The following is an 18,581-nucleotide window of genomic DNA, read 5'->3' on the forward strand; positions in this document are numbered from 1 at the left end:
TGTTAGTCTATAAGGTGCCACAGGACTCTTTGCTGCTTTTAATTCTATCATTTTTTTCAACTATTAATTTTCAAAGGTGTAGTGCAGAAAGTGGGTGTATGTGCCCTGCCTTCCAGAGAGAACCAGTCAAGACAATAAGGGGGGAGGGGAGAAAGAGAGAGAGAGCAGCTGCACGTGTGTGTAGTTGTGATGTTTATGACACTTGTACATTTGTAACTGAACAACCCAGTCTGACAATTTAATAGTTTATTTTGTGAAGATAAATATTTTGGATTTCTTGAAATTCCACAGTTGAAATACAAATGACGTTATTTAGAGAAGTTAAACTTCACTATAGATTTGAGGGAAAGATAAAAAATGTAAATAATTCCATTTCTACAAATATATTTAGATACTTGTTTTTAAAATAGTGTTTAAATGTAAATTAAAATATTCTTGTATTTACACCTTGTTACAATAATGTTTTCTAAATTAAAATAATCTTTTTTCTTTCATATTTTATATTGAGATTTCACAGGGGTAGAAAATTCTGACCGGAGTGAATGACCCCATCCCCCACCATCTGCTACCCCTGGGGCAGGGGACAGGGAAGGTGGGGGCTGGGGGTTCCCAGGTGTCCGGTTTTCGACTGGAATCTCCAGCTGAAAAGGGAAACTGGCAGCTTCGGGTCAGCACAGAAAGTCCAGTTGTTGCAGTTACTGGCCCCCACCACCGGGGGCAGGAAGAGCAGCAGGGCTGGGAGGGGCCAGTCTGTGCCGCGGGGTCACTGTCAGGGACCGAGATTCCCTCCGGCCTGAGCTGGGACCGGGCAGATTATCAGGGGAGCCGCGTTTGTACCCCCAGCGTTGAGACCAGGATAGAAATAAGGGCGGAGCTTCCCGGCGAAGGTGCCAGTGAAAGTGAAGAGATGGGACCTGTCAGTCACATTGTAAAACGAGACCTCGCCCGCCTCATAGTCCAGGAAAATCCCCACCCGGCTGGGCCTGACGCTCATGGGGAGGGGGGTTGCGGGGGAGGTGCCGGCCTCGTATCCCCCATCCTCCATCCCCACAACCCAGAATCCATTCCCAGGTGAGAATGTGCTCTCCCCTTTCCTGCTCACAGATTCCCTACAAACCCCCAGTTCCCAGCCTGTCTTGTCTCCCACCTCCACCTCCCAGTAACGCCTCCCGCCCGCGAACCCCTCAGCACCCAGAACTTCAGGGTACGTATCAAATCTCTCAGGATTGTCAGGCAGATCCTGGCGAGTGTCTCCGAGTCTCACACGTTTCTGATCCTCAGACAGGATGAGTTTGGGATGAGCCGTGTCTGGATCCAGAGTCACGTCCACTGGGGAGAGAGTCACAGAGTCAGGGCCGGGGGCAGGGGCTGGTCACTGGGATCAAAGGGAAATTAACTTGCAGCCCCGTTAATCACTGGGGCGGGGGGAGGGGTCGTTGCCTGAGGGGAGTCAGGGCCCCTCGGCCTGTGAGGAGACACTGCGGGAAAAGGGCAGGAGGAGCGGGGGAGGGGTGAGAAGGTGGCGGGGGAGGGGAGGTGACAGACTGATGTTGGGAGAGGAAAGGGGAGGGGAGGTGACAGGAGCAGGGGGGAGGGAGGGACATGGGGTGGGGCAGGCATAAGGGCTATGGGGTGATAAGGGAAGGGAGGGGCACCAGACAGGGGTGTGAAGGGAAGGGCAGGTTCCAGGGGGCTGCAGGGGGTGAGGGGAGGGGTGGGCTCCATGGGAGAAGAAGGGGTCAGACCCCAGGAGGCTGCGGGGGGCAAGGGATGGGGCAGGCACCAGGAGGACAGAGGGGTGTGAAGGGCAGGTTCCAGGGGGCTGCAGGGGGTGGGGGGAGGGGTGGGCACCAGGGCAGAAGAAGGGGATGGGCCCCAGGAGGCAGCAGGGAGCAAGGGAAGGGACAGGCACCAGGGGGCAGAGGGGGGTGAGGGAATGGGGAGCGCCAATGGGGCAGGGGAAATCAAGGGCAGGGTGAGCTCCCAGGGGTGAGATGATGAGGAGTGAAGAGGTGAAACCATGGGGGGGAGCGAATGAACAGGCATTGGAGCCAAAGGGGCAGAATGGGGGTGAGGGAGGAGGTGAGCAGAAGGGGGGCAGAGAGAGGGGTGTGGAGAAGGGCAGGCCCTAGGGGGGCAGAGGCGTGTGCAGGGAGATGTGGGCACCAGGGGACCAGGGGCTAGGAGAGGGGGAGGGCAGGGGTGGGGAGTGCTGAGGGGAGGGGAAGGGCTGAGACCAGGGGTCCCAAAGGGGGCGAGGGAAGGGACTTGCACCAGGCAGGGAGAGGGGCCAAAGGAAACAGCAGGCACCAGGGAGGCAGATGGGGCCAGGGTAGAGCTGGGACTTGGGGCAGAGGAGGAGCTGGCACCAGGGGATTGGAGGGTGGTGAGGGGTGCAGGTGTCACGGAGCCAGAGGGGGAGGGGAGGGTCAGTGGTGACAAATAAGGAGAAGGTGGCATGGGCGATGGTGGCAGAGGGGCGAGAGGAGAGCAGGGTCAGTGGGGCAGAGGGTGGGGAGGGCTGGGCACCAGGAAGGAAGGGGACAAGGGGAGGGTCAAGTGTTGGGGGGCAGGAGGAGGGAAGGAAGGGGCAGGCAGCAGGAGGGTGCGGGGGAGGAAGGGCAGGTGCCAGGGGATTGAGGGGGTTGAGCAGAAGGGCAGGCACAGGGAGGGCAGAGGAGGGGAGGGAGAAGCACCAGGGGGCAGAGAGGGGTGAGAGGCAGGGCAGGTGGGTAGAGGGAGGTGTTAGGAGAGGGAATTGGGGAGAGGCAGGTGCCAGGGGGTCAGAGTGGGGCTAGAGGAAGGGTGGGCACAGGGAGGGCAGAGGAGGGGAGGGACAAGCACCAGGGGGCAGAGAGGGGTTAGGAGAGGGGTGGGCACAGGGGGGTGAGGGAAGGGGCGGGTGCCAGGGGTCAGAGAAGGAGAGGAGCAGATGCCAGGAAGGCTGAGGGGAGTAAGAAGGGCAGTGGCAGGCAGCAGAGGAGGGTGAGGGGAGGGGTGGGAGACATGGCACAGAGGAGGGAAAGGGGAGAGGTGGATGCCAGGACATAGCGGGGGTGTGAAGTGATGGGAGGGCTCCAGGGTGCAGAGGATGTTTGGGGGAGAGGGGCAGATGCCAGGAGGACAGGGGGAGAAGGGATGGGCTGTTCCAGTGGGGCAGAGATGGGTGGAGGGCAGGGGCATGTGCCAGGGAGGAAACGTGGGAGTAGAGGGGCAGGAGCCCAGGGGAGCAGAAAGGGAATGAGAAGAGCGGGAGGGACGTTGGTGAGGGGTCAGAATAGACGCAGGGTCCAGGGTCCCTCACAGGGGTGAGGGAAGGGTAAGGGAGGGGCAGGAGCCAGAGAGGGGGGAGGGAGAGGCAGGGCCCAGGCAATCTCTGTTGCTTTGGGGCCCTGTGTGGTTGGTTTCTCGCTCAGAGCAGGTCGGTGCTGTCCCCACACACACTGGGGGTGCAGCCCTGCCCCAGGGGGAGCAGCTGGGACTCTCCATGCTGGCAGGCCCCATGGGCCCCACCTTCCAGCCAGGAAAACCCCACAGCCAGCTCCTCCCCTCGCCAGGCTGAGCCCCACTCCCACGGGGGCAGTTGCCTGCATTTCAGGGGGAGGGGTATAAATGCATGCTAATCAGCTATTGCTAATGAGGCCAGGACAGTGGGGAGGGGAGGGGGCATTTCCCCACTTACTGCCCCCTCCATGTGGGAGAAGCTGCTCCAGGGACCAGTCCCAGTTCACACCCGCGCAGCGCGTCTGCACTAGGGGTTTGCACCGGTGCAGCTACATCCGTGAAAGGAAACCCTGGCAGACATGGCTGAGACACTGCTGTGCCAGGGGCCGTAACCCCTCCCCACACTGGGGTCAGGGCGAGCTCTAACATTTTTGCCACCCCAAGCAAAAAAAAAAAAAGAGCGCCGACCCCTCCCCAAGTGCCGTGTCGCGCCGCCCAAGTCCCCACCCCCCAGCGCCGCTCAAGTCCCCGCCCCACCCCCAGCATCACCTGGCCAAACCAAAACCAACAAAAACAAACCCCGATCGCCGCCCCCTCCCAAGGTGCTGCCCCAAGCACGTGCTTGGTAGGCTGGTGCCTGGAGCCGGCCCTCACTGGGGTTATGGATCAATAATTACAGGGTCACTGGAGCAGAGGAGCTGGACTCTGGGCTCCCAGGTGGGGGCCTGACTCATTGGGCTGAAGAGTCATTCTCTCTCCCACGCTCTGGCATCACACGGGGGGATTGAACCTGGGGCTCCCAGCTGAGGGACCAGCCCCTGGGCTAAAGGCTACAAGGGAAGCGGCGGCACCTTTTCCTCTTAATTGAAACTAGTCAGCAAACCCGACATGGATTCACGAATAGTTTCTCTTGACCCGAAATATAATTTTGCAGCAAATAAACTATTTGTCGAAAACATTCCACCCAGCTCCACTGCAAACCTGTCTGAGCAACTTAGGAGTCCCAATACCAGAGACCTGCAATGAGAGACTGTCAACATCCCCAGAAATGCAGTTACAGGCAGGCCAGGCTCAGGACATCAGTGATGAAACACTCCAGAGCTGCTGTTTAATTTGCCCTTTGCAGACAAATGCCCCCTGGGCCCCTGATCTCACCCCCACAAATTAGGCTGAAAATGGAGACTTGGCTCCAGCCTGAAATCTCTGCCCAGAGCCATTTGTCCCATGGACGCTGCTAGCAGCACAGACCCTCTGCAGCTGCACCTGGGCATCTCCCAGAGCGGACAACAGTCACAGAGACCATCTCAGAGCCCCAGGAGCTCAGGTGTCTCCATCTAATGACTGTGCCAGCCACCCCCCTCGCTCCCATTAATCAGCCCTGGGACAGACACGCTGGGAACTTTCACACCCAGACCCTGGTGACACTTTGGGTCCTTCTACACAGCCTGCAGAAGTGAGTCTTGGAACAGGGTGGACAGATTCAGGCTCGCAGGGCTCCCTCTTTGGAATTAAAAATAGCCGCATAGATTTTCAGGTTCTGGCTGGAGCTCAGGCTCTGAAGCCCAGGGTGGAGCCAGGTCTGCCCCTCACAGAGCAAGAGGGGAAATTGTCTGTGTCCACATCCCCTTCACCCCCTTCCGCGGATGGGGAACAGCAGCCCCAGGGCCCCTCCCTTCACCCGCAGGGCAGAGGAGTGAGAGCCCTCGGCCTCCTGGGCAGTGGGGCCTCCCAGCACAGGTTCCTGGATGAGTGTACAAGTGTCTCCACACAGAGAGCTCTGTACACCCGGCAAATACACAGATGTGCCCGTGGATCAGGATCCGGGATGGTGCTCTGCCCAGGAGTGATGGAAGCTCCCTCAAAGTAGAGGGGTCACCCACTCGTGCCAGCCCTTCTCCCCGAGCTCCTGTCCCCGCACCCCTGAACCCTCGCTCTCACACTGCCCCTTCTTCCTGAGCCCCTGCCTTCACCCCACCTCTTCCCCACACCCTGACCCCCTGGTCTCTCCTCCCGGCCCCCTGCCCCAGCGTCGCTCACCCCTACAGCTGGTAAAAAGTGGGAGGGAACAGCCCTCCCATTGGTAAAAGTGATGGGGCCATGGCCCCCTGGGCCCCCTCTTCCAGTGCCCCTCACTCACTCCCCAACCCCAGTAGGAGAGGACCCTTGGGACAGTGTCAGTGAGTTGGGGGCTGGGGATACAAATTGGGTTTTACACCCCGGCTGCTGGAGCTCTGTGTATTGAGGGTATAATGAGATAGAGGCCGTGTGAGCCCCTCACTGTCCTACCAACATGGCTCAGCCCTGACAGCTTCTGGAGCCTCTCCCTCGGGAGGAATCGTCCCTGCGGCCCATTCAGGCCTTGGCCTCCCTGCGGAGGTGGCCGGTGAGGCTGCCGTTAAAGCGAGTTACGATGTGAGCTCCTGTCCGCTGGGAACTGTACTCTGAGCCTGGGCTGAGATCGGTGACTGGGGAGTGAAAGGCCCCAGCTGCCCTCACTGCCCCCCAAGCCAGCACAGCACCGCCAGCCATTGAGTGCAATTACAGCGATGCTCTCACTTGGTGACACAGCCAGTGCCCCAGCGGGCAGGGTGAGGGTCTGTACAAGTAGCAATGGGCACAATCTGCAGCAAGGGAGGTTGAGGCTGGAGATGAGGAAACACTTGCTAATTCTCAGGGCCGTGAAGCTCTGGACCCGGCTCCAAGGGAGGTTGTGGGATCCCCATCACTGGAGGTTTGTAAGAACAGGTTGGACAAATCCCTGCCAGGGATAGTCTAGTCCCTGACCTAGCGTGGGGGGCTGGACTAGGTGACCTCTCGAGGGCCCTTCCGGCCCTGCATTGCTCTGGTTCTAGGTTACAGCAGTTCCTGGGGCTGAGCCCTGTGGGCTCTAAGCCTGGTGAGTGACAGGTGACAGAGTTAACAGTGTTAGTGACCATGGCAGCTGGCAGCTCAGCGTCCCTGCCAGGGGCCTGGGCTGGCATGTGGCTGCCTGTACCTGGCTCAGCAGGGTGTTACTGGTCCATGTGGACAGGACCTAGGGCTGGCACCTGTCCATAGGGTTGCCAGGCGTCTGGTTTTTTATTGGAACGCCTGGTCGAAAAGGGACCCTGGCGGCTCCGGTTGGCACCACCGACTGGGACATTAAAAGTCTGGTCAGTGGCGCAGCGGGGGCCCGGGGCTAAGGCAGGCTCCCTTCCTCCCTAGGTCCGTGCAGCTCCTGGAAGTGGCCACCAATTTACTTCCCTGGAGTTTGAAACTTTTCTAGCAGAACATAACCAAGTGTCAGCCATGGTCAAGCCTCCCTTTGAATACAGGTTGGCTCTGGGGGTGGGGGGAAATGTATCACGAGGGCTGGTCCTGTTAGGGGAGTCAGGGGCCAGATTACCTGTGACAGGCCCCTGTAAGGGAGAATGAGACAACCCAGCCCCACCTGGCAGTAATTGAATCCCTGGGTGGCTAGTCGGCAGCGAAACAGCTAATGAGGCTGATAAAGGGTAACCAGGGCTCAGCTGAAGGGATCCCAGGGACAGGAAGGTGCTGAGGAGACGAGCTCAGCAGAGCAAGGAGCCTGGAAGGGGCTCCTAGAGCAGTGCTCCCCAAACTGTGGGTTGTGTCCCCCCTAGAGGGTGTGGAGGAACATTTGGGGGGCCTGACGGGGCCTGGACCAGCCCCCATGGGTGGCGGGAAGGGAACGTCACCCAGCCCTGCTTTGACCCCAGCTCCACTCCGTCCCCACCCTCAGCCCCAGCTGCATCTCCGGCCCCGACTTCAGCCACCCACTCCCGGCCCTGCTCCAGGCTGAGAACCCAGCTGCAGCCCCAGCCCCAAACATGGTTCCGCCCCCAGCTGAAGCCCCCAGCTCCCGGCCCCAACTGCGGGTCCACTCCCAGCCATGGCCCCCAGCTTCTGGCCCCAACTGGAGCCCCGTTCCTGGCCCAGTTCCTGACAGCAGCTCCCAGGGTGGGGGCGCAAACCAGGTAAGGGAGGGCAGGACCAAAACAGTTTGGCGACCACTGTCCTAGGCAGAGGAGCTCCCCTAAGGGGGAGGAGCTGCCAGAGACGACAATGACAGCAGCAGCTGTAGCAGGACAGAGCCCTGGAGAGCTGCCCCCGGCTGGAGAAAGTGGATGCAGAGAATAAAGGCACAGTCTGAAATGACCCAGCTCCAGGAGTCGGGGCTGGAGTCGTCTGATTCCATGATGGAAACTAATCCAAGCCCAGCTCCGGGAAGGACTGAGGGGTGCCTGACTTGAGGACAGTGAGGAGCTGCAGTGAGAGCTGGAGGCTGGAGCAGAGTGAAGAAAAATATTTTATTTTGGGGTTTACTTGGACTCAGAGTGGACCACAGGACGGGATCTGTTAGACTGTGAGGTGTAATTTAAAGAGTGCTGCAGAGGATAAATTGAGGCAGGAACCTTGCCAAGGCACCCTGAAATGTCTGAACGTGGTAACTCAGCCATGGAGGGGTCAGGATGTCAGAGTGACGGCGCCTGGTCAGACACCTGGGCAAGTACCAGCAGGTGATTGTAAGTAGCAGGCAAACTGCCCAGCACTCAGCGCATCAGCCTCCAACTATCACAGCTCCAAGCCTGTCAGCTGGGGTTCCAGGCTCTGTCCAGAGCCCCAGGCACAACACAGCTGAATGTCCCAGTAGAATCCACTCACCTCCGAATCTCTTCAGCGCTTCCCCCATGTCAAGGGAAATTTTATACACGTTCTTCAGGTCAGTAGAAACAGCTTCTGGTTCCTGAAGTTTCACATTCTCAGTCCTATGAAGAAAATGTCCCATCATCACTCAGCTGCTCTGTACACACATCATCCCAGAACCACCACCAAGAATATAAGAGCAATGAACATAGGAAACACACCTGCTCAATGTGCTTTTCACATCCTGGAAGGAAAAAAAGAGAATCAATGTTCTGTATTAACACAATGTGCATAAACCTGTGTGAGTTTCACTCTGGGCATCAAACTTTCATCTAGAAAATAGATCAACCCTCCCAGGCTTCACTGTTTTGTGGTAAAAACTCCTATGACATTTTGCATTAACACTTGTTTCATTTATGTAGGTGAGACAGGAATTTAGCTAAAGGATTCTCCCTTCTAGGGACCCAACCCATCAGTATCTGTGTTTATCAACTGTGTTGGGTCCAATGTTCTGGAGTCAGAGCAGGGATGGGTTCAGCTCAGTATCAACCTTGTATCATCCATTTAATCTCCCACGGCCTCACTGGGTCTCCATGAGGAGAATTCCCCTCTAACATGAACTGGGATATTTTGGAACTGATGGAGCCCTTAGCCGGATGTTCTGTTTGTCAGTAAACCACAGAACACATTTACTCTAATTGTTGGAATCCAGACCCAGGGATCTGAGTTCTCATTCTGGATTGTGGAGATGAATTTTGATGCTGTCTCACCTTTAGCAGCTCCACAACTGGTTGCTGACACTTCTCCTCTAGCTCTGTGATCAGCTGCTGCAGAGAGGAGCTTTGCTGGGAGAGTTTGGTGACATTTTCCTGTAGTTTCTGCAGAGTCTCCTTCTCCTCCTCCTCCAGGCTCTGCAGAAGCAGCTGCTCCTCCTCTCTCAGCAGTGTGTGCAGTTTGTTAAATTCACCTGCAATCATCTCTCTCCTATTCTTCACTTTCCCCTTGAAATAGAATAGGAAAGGCAGAGAGAAAACGTGAGCCAGATGTTGAGTTACACAGACTGGGCCTCTGTCCATGAAGCAGGGGATTAGATCAGTATCAGGTTTTTAAGGAGATTTACTTCTTTGGGAAATGTACCATAATGGGTTTGTTTTAGTTCAGAGTCCATATGGCCAGTTCCATAGCGGGGTTGTCTAGGGTGCTTTGTAAAGACGCAGTCTGTTATTGCAGGTGGCAGGGGATTAGGGTGACCAGACATCCCGATTTTATCGGTACTGTCCCGATATTTACTTCATTGTCCTGCATCCCGACCGATGTTCGGTCAGGATGCGAATAGGCAGTTATTTTGCCCCAACAGGCAGAGCCTGGAGGGGGCTCGCGCCCCTGCCCCGACTCCGCCCCCTTCTTCCCCCATTGGATCCCTCCCCAAATCCCCCGCCGGAGGAAGGAGGCAGAGGCTTTGGTCTCGGTGCCGTGGAAGGGGTGAGGGATGCCGGCTGCGGCTGGGGCTGAGCGGGAGTGGGGCATGAGGCAGAGCAGGAGGGGAGTGTGGGTGGTGCCTCGGGGAGAGGAGGCCTAGTGGGGGTGGAGCAGTGGGCAGGGCGATGATCCGGGCGCAGGGGAGGTTCCGGCCCACAGCTGGTACCAAGCCTGTGCAATGGAGCAAACAACCAGAGCAGGTTCATAACCTCATCCTGGAGCTTTACGGCCCCGTCATTCCTGGGAACGCTGCAGGGGGAAGGGCTCAGGGATGAATGAACCCAGACACCCACCTGCCACTCTGTGGTTTTCTTCTCCTCTGCAGACATCAGAGCCAGGGCCTCTTCCAGCTCCTTCGTCAGAGGGCCCAGGGCTCCCTGGAGTTTCTCCTGCAGGGACATCGTGTGCGATAAACAGCCATTAGTCTGCCTGTCCGATGGGTGGACAGTACTGTCCATATTGGTATTTCACACATGAGCAGTAAATATCCTGGAAGTGAGCAGCAGACTGGGCTCTGCCAGCCCCAAAGGCCCCATGGGAGCAGAGACGCCAGTCTCAGAGCAGGGGCTCTGCTCCCTGCAGACACTCAGGACTTCTCAGAGCCTGTGTCTGAGCTAAAGCTTCACATCACTGAGCACAGGCCAGAGGGGAAACAGCTGGGAAGGTTCTGAATGATCCCTCCTGCCGGTGCCAGTGAAGAGGTTGGGGCAGCACCTCGCTGCTCTGTACCCAGACCCAGGCCAGGAACAAGACCCCACTGTGCTCTCCTCTGTCCAGGCTCCCATGTGGCCTCCCCCAGGCAGCAGCTGAGCCCTGAGCCAGCGCAGTCCCATTAACTGCACAGGGTGAAGCTGTGATGTGGCTGGAGGTCAGTGAGGACCAGGGAACACTCGGTCTGGGGGAATGTGCCACCCATAATTATAACTGCCCCAGAGCTGGAATACCCCAGGGCTCTCTTCCCCTTTGACAGTGTGTGATTCATTCACACAGCACAGCAACGTGCTCCTGCCCCGCCAGCCCCGCTCTGTGCAACACCCCTGGCAGCCCCCCAGAGCCGCCTCCTGAGATCTCCCCATTTAACTTTTTCTCTTTTCTCTGAGCCCTCAAGTTCTCTCCTCCCCTCTGCCCAAGGGCCCAGCTACTGCTGAGAGCTCCTGGGGAGCTGTTCCATGACACCCCTGCGGTGCTGCTGCAGGGAAGCAGTGAGGGAGGGAGCCAGCAGCGGCTAGTGAGAGACAGGAGGCGGAAAAGCAGCCTCTGCATCCAGCAAAACAGCTTCATGGATGAGCCAGGATCAGAATGGGGGACGGGCAAAGGTGGCTGGATTCTTTGAAGCTCCACCCACGTGAGTCACTAAATGGAGACACGTGATCTGATCAAATGGTGCATTGTTCAAAACAGGATGGAGTTGCTGATTGGCTCTAAGGGGCTCCTGGGGCCGGACTCCCCCCATGGGGCTAGAATTTACCCCTGGGCTCTCTGGGCCTGATCCTCCTTTACTGGGGGGAAATAAGAGGTGGCATCTCCCAAACATCAGCCGCTTGTGGCACTGGAAGGAGGCGTCACTGGCAATAAATGGTTCCGAGCTGTAATTCTCCCTCTCCGCTCTCACAGGGGAACGAAATAATTAACAGTGTTGATATTTAAATGATCAGTTCTCCAGTCTGAAGGTAACACACTCACCTAGACTGGCCTGCAGCTCTTGTGATTTAAACCTCACTGATCGTTAACACCGGCTGTTGTGTGAAAAGTCCCCTTATTTCAGCAGTGGAAGCTGAGTGTGAAAAACATTCAGAATCTCAGAGAAAAGTTCCCCACAGCAGGTATCTTTGAAGACTTGATATTCTGATTCTGTCGCCACACTGCCAGATCATTCATTTTGTCATAGCATCTCCCGTACAATGAAGGCTTTACAGAGCTGAATGATGCATCACACCTGTGACAGGCAACTTTCAGTGAAATCAGCCTTTAATTAAAATCCAAAGTTATTACCCATTAAACGTGACAGCAATTCCCTACCTTGTACTCCTGGGCAGCCTCCTTTATGGGAACCACCCTGTGGTCTCTGTGAGCCCGGGACAGATGGCAAACCACACAGACAGAAGTTTGATCCTCTTCACAGAACAGTTTCAGAGTCTCCTGGTGTTCCCCACACACCCTCTCCTCTCCTGCTCCCTTTGCTGCCTGTAAACTCAGCCGTTTGACCATTTCTACAACATTTGCCAGCTTCCTGTTCGGCCTGAGGTTTCCCTGTTGTACAGTTTCTCTGCACTGAGGGCAGGAGACGTCTGTATTCAATCCCTCCCAGCACTGGGCAATGCAGGCTCGGCAGAAATGGTGCCCACAGTCTATAATCACCGGGTCCTTAAAATACTCCAGACAGATGGGGCACATAGCTTCCTCCTGGAGACTTTCCACGGGGTTGTCTGTGGCCATGGTTCCCTCTGGACAGTGTTACAGGGTTAGTCTCACTTTCCTGAGCTCAGAAATATGCCCCGCCTGCAGCAGCAGCAATTGGGTGTTTCCCTTCCTGGAACTGACTCAGGCTGTTTGCTGAGCTGGAGCCAGATCACCGGTAATGTTCCAGCCCTGGGGGCTTTGGTGAGAAATGTCCCAACAAGGCTCTGATCCTGCAATCAGCCCCCTCTGCTGGTGGGGGGGGAGGGGTGTCACTGGGGCTTCACATGGACATCAGCTTCCCCTTGTCCTGCTGAGCTGACAGAACTGTGTGTCCAAGGAATGATATTTAGCCTTGGCAGAATTCATTTGATTTAATATGTAATTTTGACAGATAAGATTAATATTAATTTGTAAGAATGTTTATATATTTATCTATTTAAACTTTCACAGTTTCAGTTTTTATCAATATTATTGTTCACAGTTGTGGGAAATTGGGGGTTCAGACAAGATTTTAGTCAGACAATTATTTTATGACAGTAGACACAGAGATTCAAAAAGTTAAAAGGTGTAACTGTTAAAACACAAACTGTCAACATCTCATGTCAAAACATGCAAAGTAAATCTCCTTAAATTAAACTCTAGTAAGTTCTCAAGCAGCATTTTTCATACTGTAGCTATTTGTAAATCTCAGTTCTTATCAGTGGAAATATTTTTTCATCGGTTTGTGTGCACAAAGTGAAATCAACATTTGCTGACATCTACCGATAAAATCTAATCCTTCTGAGTCTAGGGATATTCAATTCACAGGCCAAAAACGTGGTTAAACTGGAATCAATGTTTCAAAGGCTTGATTGTGACATACGCTAAGGCAGCTCTGCCTCAGTGTAAAGGAGACACAGTGTCAAAAGTGTTGTCAACATTGATGATTTTATAATGAATCTCATGAACATAAGAATGGCCAGCCTGGGTCAGACCAATGGTCCTTCAAGCCCAGTATCCAGTCTTCCAACAGTGGCCAATGCCACTTGCCCCAGGGGAAATGAACAGAACAGGTGATCATCGAGTGATCCATCCCTTGTTGCCCATTCCCAGCTTCTAGCAAACAGAAGTTAGGGACCTAAACAAAGGAAGTTTCTAGTTTTCTTGGTTGCAGAAAAAAACTTAAAATGTGACCTGAGTCAGCCTAAAGTGTGAGAATCAGAAGGCAAATAGAAAGAACTCAACATTTATTAGTATTTTTATTTTTTAGTCTCACAAAAGGCATCACATCATTCTGGGGATCCTGACTCATGATTTTCAAAAGTTTGGGGTTGGCAATACTGTGCCACTGAGAACTCAGGCCTTAAATCCCCATCCCCCATGGAAAACCCCCTAATTTCGTGCCATCATTTATCTAACACAGCAGAGTTAACAGACAGAGAAACAGAGAGGGCAAGGTGTGGGAATGCGCATGGAGCCGGGCTGTGGGCCCAAGCAGCAAATGAGCACAGCCCCCCCTGGATTAAGAGTGAAGTAAAGGAATCACTCAGAATGCTCATTTTTATATTTAGGTCTTTAGAGCCTTTGCTGGAGAAGCCAGGCCTGGAAACCTGAACTGATCACTGCCAAGGCAGTATTACCAGCACCATGTAAGCAAAAATCAAGAGGCTGCTGAAGAAAACATGAGGGTTTTTCTTCTAAAAAATTATATTCTGGACTGTTTGTTTGTTTGTGAGCAAGCAGGCAGGATTCGCTCTGGTCACGTACTCAACCTTTTCTACTCAGCCCTGAGAGCAAGAAACTTACTTTTGTTAAAGTGAGAGCTGAGATGGTCATGTAATCACAGGATTCCAAGAGCTGTGGCATTAAGAGAAACACCAGCTAATGAAGGAGTCAGTGTGAAATTAGGAAATCTTGCGACAATCCCAATGTGACGTTTTTGTGATTTAATGTGGACAGGAAAGAGCTGCATATCTAGCTATTGCAGGTCCTTACCTAGCCCCCATCCCTGCACTGTCTGAGCAACTCACAAACTTCCATGTGCTTAAACTCACATACTGCTGTGCAGAGACACCTGTACCTGCCAGTAGTGTGGGGGCAGAGTCAGGGCAGTGCCTTCAGCTGAGGTTACTGAGCATGCTCACTACAAGCCAAGCAGCAAATCAGGGGGGAAGGCACATGGGTTCATTTGTCCCTTTCTCCTCCTCACACAATGTCTCTGCTGCTGTGCGATGTGGAAGGTTGTTACCCCCATTTAGAAGAGGGGTAAGTCAGGCCCAGACAAAATAAATGACTTACCTGACTTCACACAGAGCAAAACCTGGATCTGTGCAGGTTAACGTTGCACCTTAACTACGGGGCAAACCTTTCCCTCTGCAGCCAGAACCTGGGAGAAGAGGATGAGGAGACGGATGGACATGCCCAGACACAGAGTTTGTCTGATAATCATCTCACTGACCCTCCCCACAGGCACTAGGCCAGTCTGTGCAGAGTCAGGTGATAATGGGGAGATCACCAGTCCCTGATGTGGGCTTTCAGGGGGCTCTGCTACACCCTGATTGGCTTCCTTTGGTTGGCCCCTGGCATCTAATCAGACCTAGAAGTCAATGCCTTTGGGCTGAGTCTCTAGAGGCAGCCTGAGCCAGGGGTTTTACCCTTCTATACAGGGACGTCTGTGTTCTAGCAAAATCAAGAAAAGAAAAGGAGAAAACTCCAAAGAGGGTCCTCCTTGTGCTCACATACGTGAAAGTGAATTCTCTCTCAGTCCTCAAGGAGAGACCTCGAGAAGGAGACGTGCTGCAGCAAAGCCACAGAGATCTGCAAGGTTGCCCCTGTCCTGCACCCCTGTCCTGCCTGGTTGAGGTCAAGATCTCTCTGTGAGATCATCGCCTCCCCACCACCTTTGTCCAATAGGCTGAGGTCCTGCCAAAGGCCCTTGTGATGTCACTGCCACACCCACCCCCTCCCCTGCAGTGCTGATGTCCTGCCCCTGTCCAGCCACATTGGATGGTTGAGCTGCTTCCCCTGGCTCACCCCATTCAATGACTCTTCATTGTGGGATGACACCCACTACACAGTAGAACACGAGAGGCTCTTCCCCAGGCCACAATCAGGTTTTCATAAGTTAGTAGACTTTATGGCCAGAAGGAACCATTAGAGCATTTAATCTGATCCCCTGCATATCCTAAGGCCTCCTGTATGTCAGAAGAGTGGGGTTTTTCTTTTACTCAAACAGTTTCTAGAAAGGCATCTAGTCTTTATTAGAAGATCTCATGAGATGTGGAAGCCATCATTTCTCTTGGTAGTTTGTTCCAATGATGATCACCCTCTTACAAATCTGGGTCTTACTGTCATTATACTTTTTCTGATTTCTGCTTCCATCCACAGGGGCTTGTCATGCCTGTCTCTGCTAGATAAAAGAGCCCTTTTTATATTCAACATTTTCTCTCCATGAAGTCAAGCAACTCACCTCTCATTCTTCTTTTGTACATACTAAACAGATTGAGCTTTTTCAATGTCTCATTACAAGGCATCATCCCCATCACTCAATTATGAATCTTTTCTGTACCCTCTCCAATTTGTTTAACATAATATTCAAAATGTGGACACAAGAACTGGATTCAACATTCCAAGATCAGTCTCCCCAATGCTAGATTATTTCCCTTTTCATATTCACTACTCTATCCTTCCAAGAATGGCGTTAACCTTTTTTACCACAGTTTCATATGGACAGGTTATGTTGAGCAGCTCGTCCACTATGGCCCCAAAATCCTTTTTAGGATCACTGCTTTCCAGCGGACTGTCCCCCATTCTGTAGGGTGCCGCCTGACTCCTTTGTGACTGGAAGTATGGGTTTGCCTATGGCTTTATTAAAACCTAATTATTCAGTAAGTATTTTAGAAGAGCTAGCCCCATAGAGAGAGAATCATGAATTGCTCAAAGACAATGAATGGAGAAAAGCAGCAAGAGCAATCGAACACATGTTTGGTTATGGCTTATTTCCTTGGTCTGAAAAGCGAGTAACAAGGACCTGAGTCTCCTCCCTCACAATAGCCCCATGCTCACCCAATCAGCACTGAGACTCTGAGAATCAGAAAGCTGAGAGTTCTCACCAGATGTCCCAGGTCACCACCAGAGGGAGTCACTCTTAGAGCACTATTCCAGCCACATGTCTTTGGGAGGGCCTCCCGCAATGAGAGTTGGAGTGGAACCCCCACCACACCCCTCACTGCACATGCACAGACAGGTCCTGGTGGTGAAAGGAGAACAGGGGGAAAGGACAAAGATGCAAGAGAAGAAGAGAAAGGAGGAAGAGACAGGAAAAGGGAAACAAAAAGGAGAAACTCCAATGTCCCCAGTAATTCTAAGGGACAAAGTCCTAGGACAGAAATAAAATGTTGCCCCCACAATCTAGTGTTTTCCTTTCCTAGAATTCAGCCGGCACCTGATGGATCAGACTGAAGAAGGTTCCAAACCTCTCGGAGGCTCTTACCTTCTATACAGGGCCTCTGTTTTCTAGCAAAATAAAGAAAAGAAAAGGAGAAAACTCCAAAGAGGGTCCACCTTGCGCTCAAGTACGTGAAAGTGAATTCTCTAACAGTCCTCAAGGAGACACCTCGAGAAGGAGACATGCTGAAGCAAAACCACAGGGATCTCCAAGGTTGCCCCTGTCCTGCACCCCTGTCCTGCCTGGCTGATGTCAAGATCTCTCTGTGAGATCATCGCCTCCCCACCACCTTTGTCCAATAGGCTGAGGTCCTGCCAAAGACCCTTGTGATGTCACTGCCACACCCACCCTCCCCTGCAGTGCTGATGTCCTGCCCTGTCCAGCCAGTGGTGAGCTGGAGCCGGTTCGCACCAGTTCCCAGGAACTAGTTGTTAAATTTAGAAGCCTTTTTAGAACCGGTTGTTCCAGGACAACAAGTTCTAAAAAAGCTTTTAAATTTAACAAAAGCTCTGGCAGCTGTCCACCTCGCCCCAGCCCCAGCGCACGTCCCCCTCCTCCCCTGAATACTCCGCCCTCCTTCTCCTCCCCCTCCCCTGCTTCCCACAAATCAAATGTTCACGAGAAGCCTGAAACAAGCAGCAGGCAGGTAAGCTGGGGCGGGCGGGCGGGTGGGGGGCGTGAGGAGGGCTCCAGGGAGGCATAGCGGGGCCCAGTCCGGCTTCGGCTGAGCGGCTCCCTCTGGCCCTGGCCTGGCCCCGTCTGAGCACCCCAGCTCGGTCCCAGCCAAGCACCCCTGGCACGGGCTGGTCCCGGCCGAGCGGCTCTGACCCGGCCCAGCTCGGGCCCCACAGCACCGACCGGCTCCAGCCCAGCCCAGCCCGAGGAGTCGGGCCCCGGGGTGCTGGTCCCGGTCCCGGTCCTGGCTGAGTGGCCCCGGCCCCAGGCAGTGCGGTAAGGGGGCAGGGAGCAGGGAGGGGGTGTTGGAAGAGGGCAGGGGAGTTTGGTGGTTTGTGGGGGGGTGGATAGGGGTTGGGGCAGTCAGAGGGCAGGGAACAGGGAGATTGAAAAGGGACAAGGGTCCTGGGGGGGCAGTCAGGAAGGAGCAGAGGTTGGATGAGGCGGTGGGGGGCAGTCAGGGACAGAGAAAAGGGGTGGTTGGATGGGGCAGGGGTCCCGGGGGGCCATCAGGAATGATAGGAGGGGTTGGATGGGGTGGCAGGGGGCAGTCAGGGGACAGGGAAGGGGGGGTGGATGGGTCAGGGGTCACTGGGGGGTGTCAAGGAACATGGGGGGTTGAATGGGGCACGACTCCCCAGGGGGGTGACCCCCTCGTGGGGTGAGGAGGGAACCTGTTGTTAATATTTTGGCTGCTCATCACTGTGTCTAGCCACATTGGATGCTTGAGCTGCTTCCCCTGGATCATCCCACTCAATGACTCTTCATTGTGGGGATGATAGCAACTACACAGTAGAACACGAGACTCTCTTCCCCGTGCTACGCTCAGTTGTTCATAAATTAGCAGACTTTATGGACAGAGGAGACAATTAGAGCATGTAATCTGACACCCTGCATATCACATGCTTCTGTATAGCATAGTAGCTAGTTTTTGACTAAACATGTTACAGAAAGGTATCTAGTCTTCATTAGAAGACATCAAGAAATGGACAATTCCCACCACTTCCCTTTCTAGTTTGTTCCTTTGGTGAGTCATCCTCACTGTTAAATATTTGTGCCCTATTTCTAATAAGAATTGGTCTCTTTTGAGTTTCCAGCCACTGGGTCTTGTTATGTTTTTCTCTGCTAGATTAATGAGCCCTTTAATACCCGATATTTTCTCTCCATGAAGTCACTTCAACACTTCAGTGACATCACCTCCCGATCTTTTTGATAATCTAAACAGGCTGAGCTTGTTCAATAGCTCACTAGCAGGCATTTTTTCTCCAGCCCTCATTGCTTTTTGCTGCCCCATCTCCAATATTTCAAAATATTTTTCAAAGGTGGACGCCAAAACTAGATGCAGTATTCCAGGATCAGTCTCACTGATGGTGTGTTACCTCCCTGTGCCACTCACTGCTCTTTTCCTACATCTAATGATGGCATTAGCCCTGGTCACCGCAGCATCACACTGGGTGCTCATGTTGAATGGCTTGCCCAGCATGGCCCCTAAATCCTCTTCACAGTTAGT

The 18,581-nt window shown here is 53.9% G+C and overlaps 2 protein-coding genes across 2 annotated transcripts in view; both read right to left on the bottom strand.

Annotated features, from left to right (window-relative positions):
- Window positions 1–18,581, bottom strand: part of LOC120383937 (E3 ubiquitin-protein ligase TRIM39-like) — a 961,691-nt gene that overhangs the window by 640,523 nt on the left and 302,587 nt on the right. The gene's annotated exons all lie outside the window — the stretch shown is intronic.
- Window positions 101–14,756, bottom strand: LOC120383940 (E3 ubiquitin-protein ligase TRIM39-like). The gene is made up of 7 exons (XM_039502269.1): window positions 14,248–14,756; window positions 11,590–12,294; window positions 9,864–9,959; window positions 8,862–9,092; window positions 8,313–8,335; window positions 8,110–8,213; window positions 101–1,329 (listed from the first exon to the last, which is right to left on the bottom strand). The coding sequence occupies exons 2-7, from the start codon at window positions 12,004–12,006 to the stop codon at window positions 770–772; spliced, it is 1,431 nt and encodes a 476-aa protein (XP_039358203.1). The 5' UTR covers window positions 12,007–12,294; window positions 14,248–14,756; the 3' UTR covers window positions 101–769.

The sequence above is a fragment of the Mauremys reevesii genome, linkage group 15 (genome assembly GCF_016161935.1).
Source record: "Mauremys reevesii isolate NIE-2019 linkage group 15, ASM1616193v1, whole genome shotgun sequence".
Lineage (NCBI taxonomy): Eukaryota > Metazoa > Chordata > Testudines > Geoemydidae > Mauremys > Mauremys reevesii.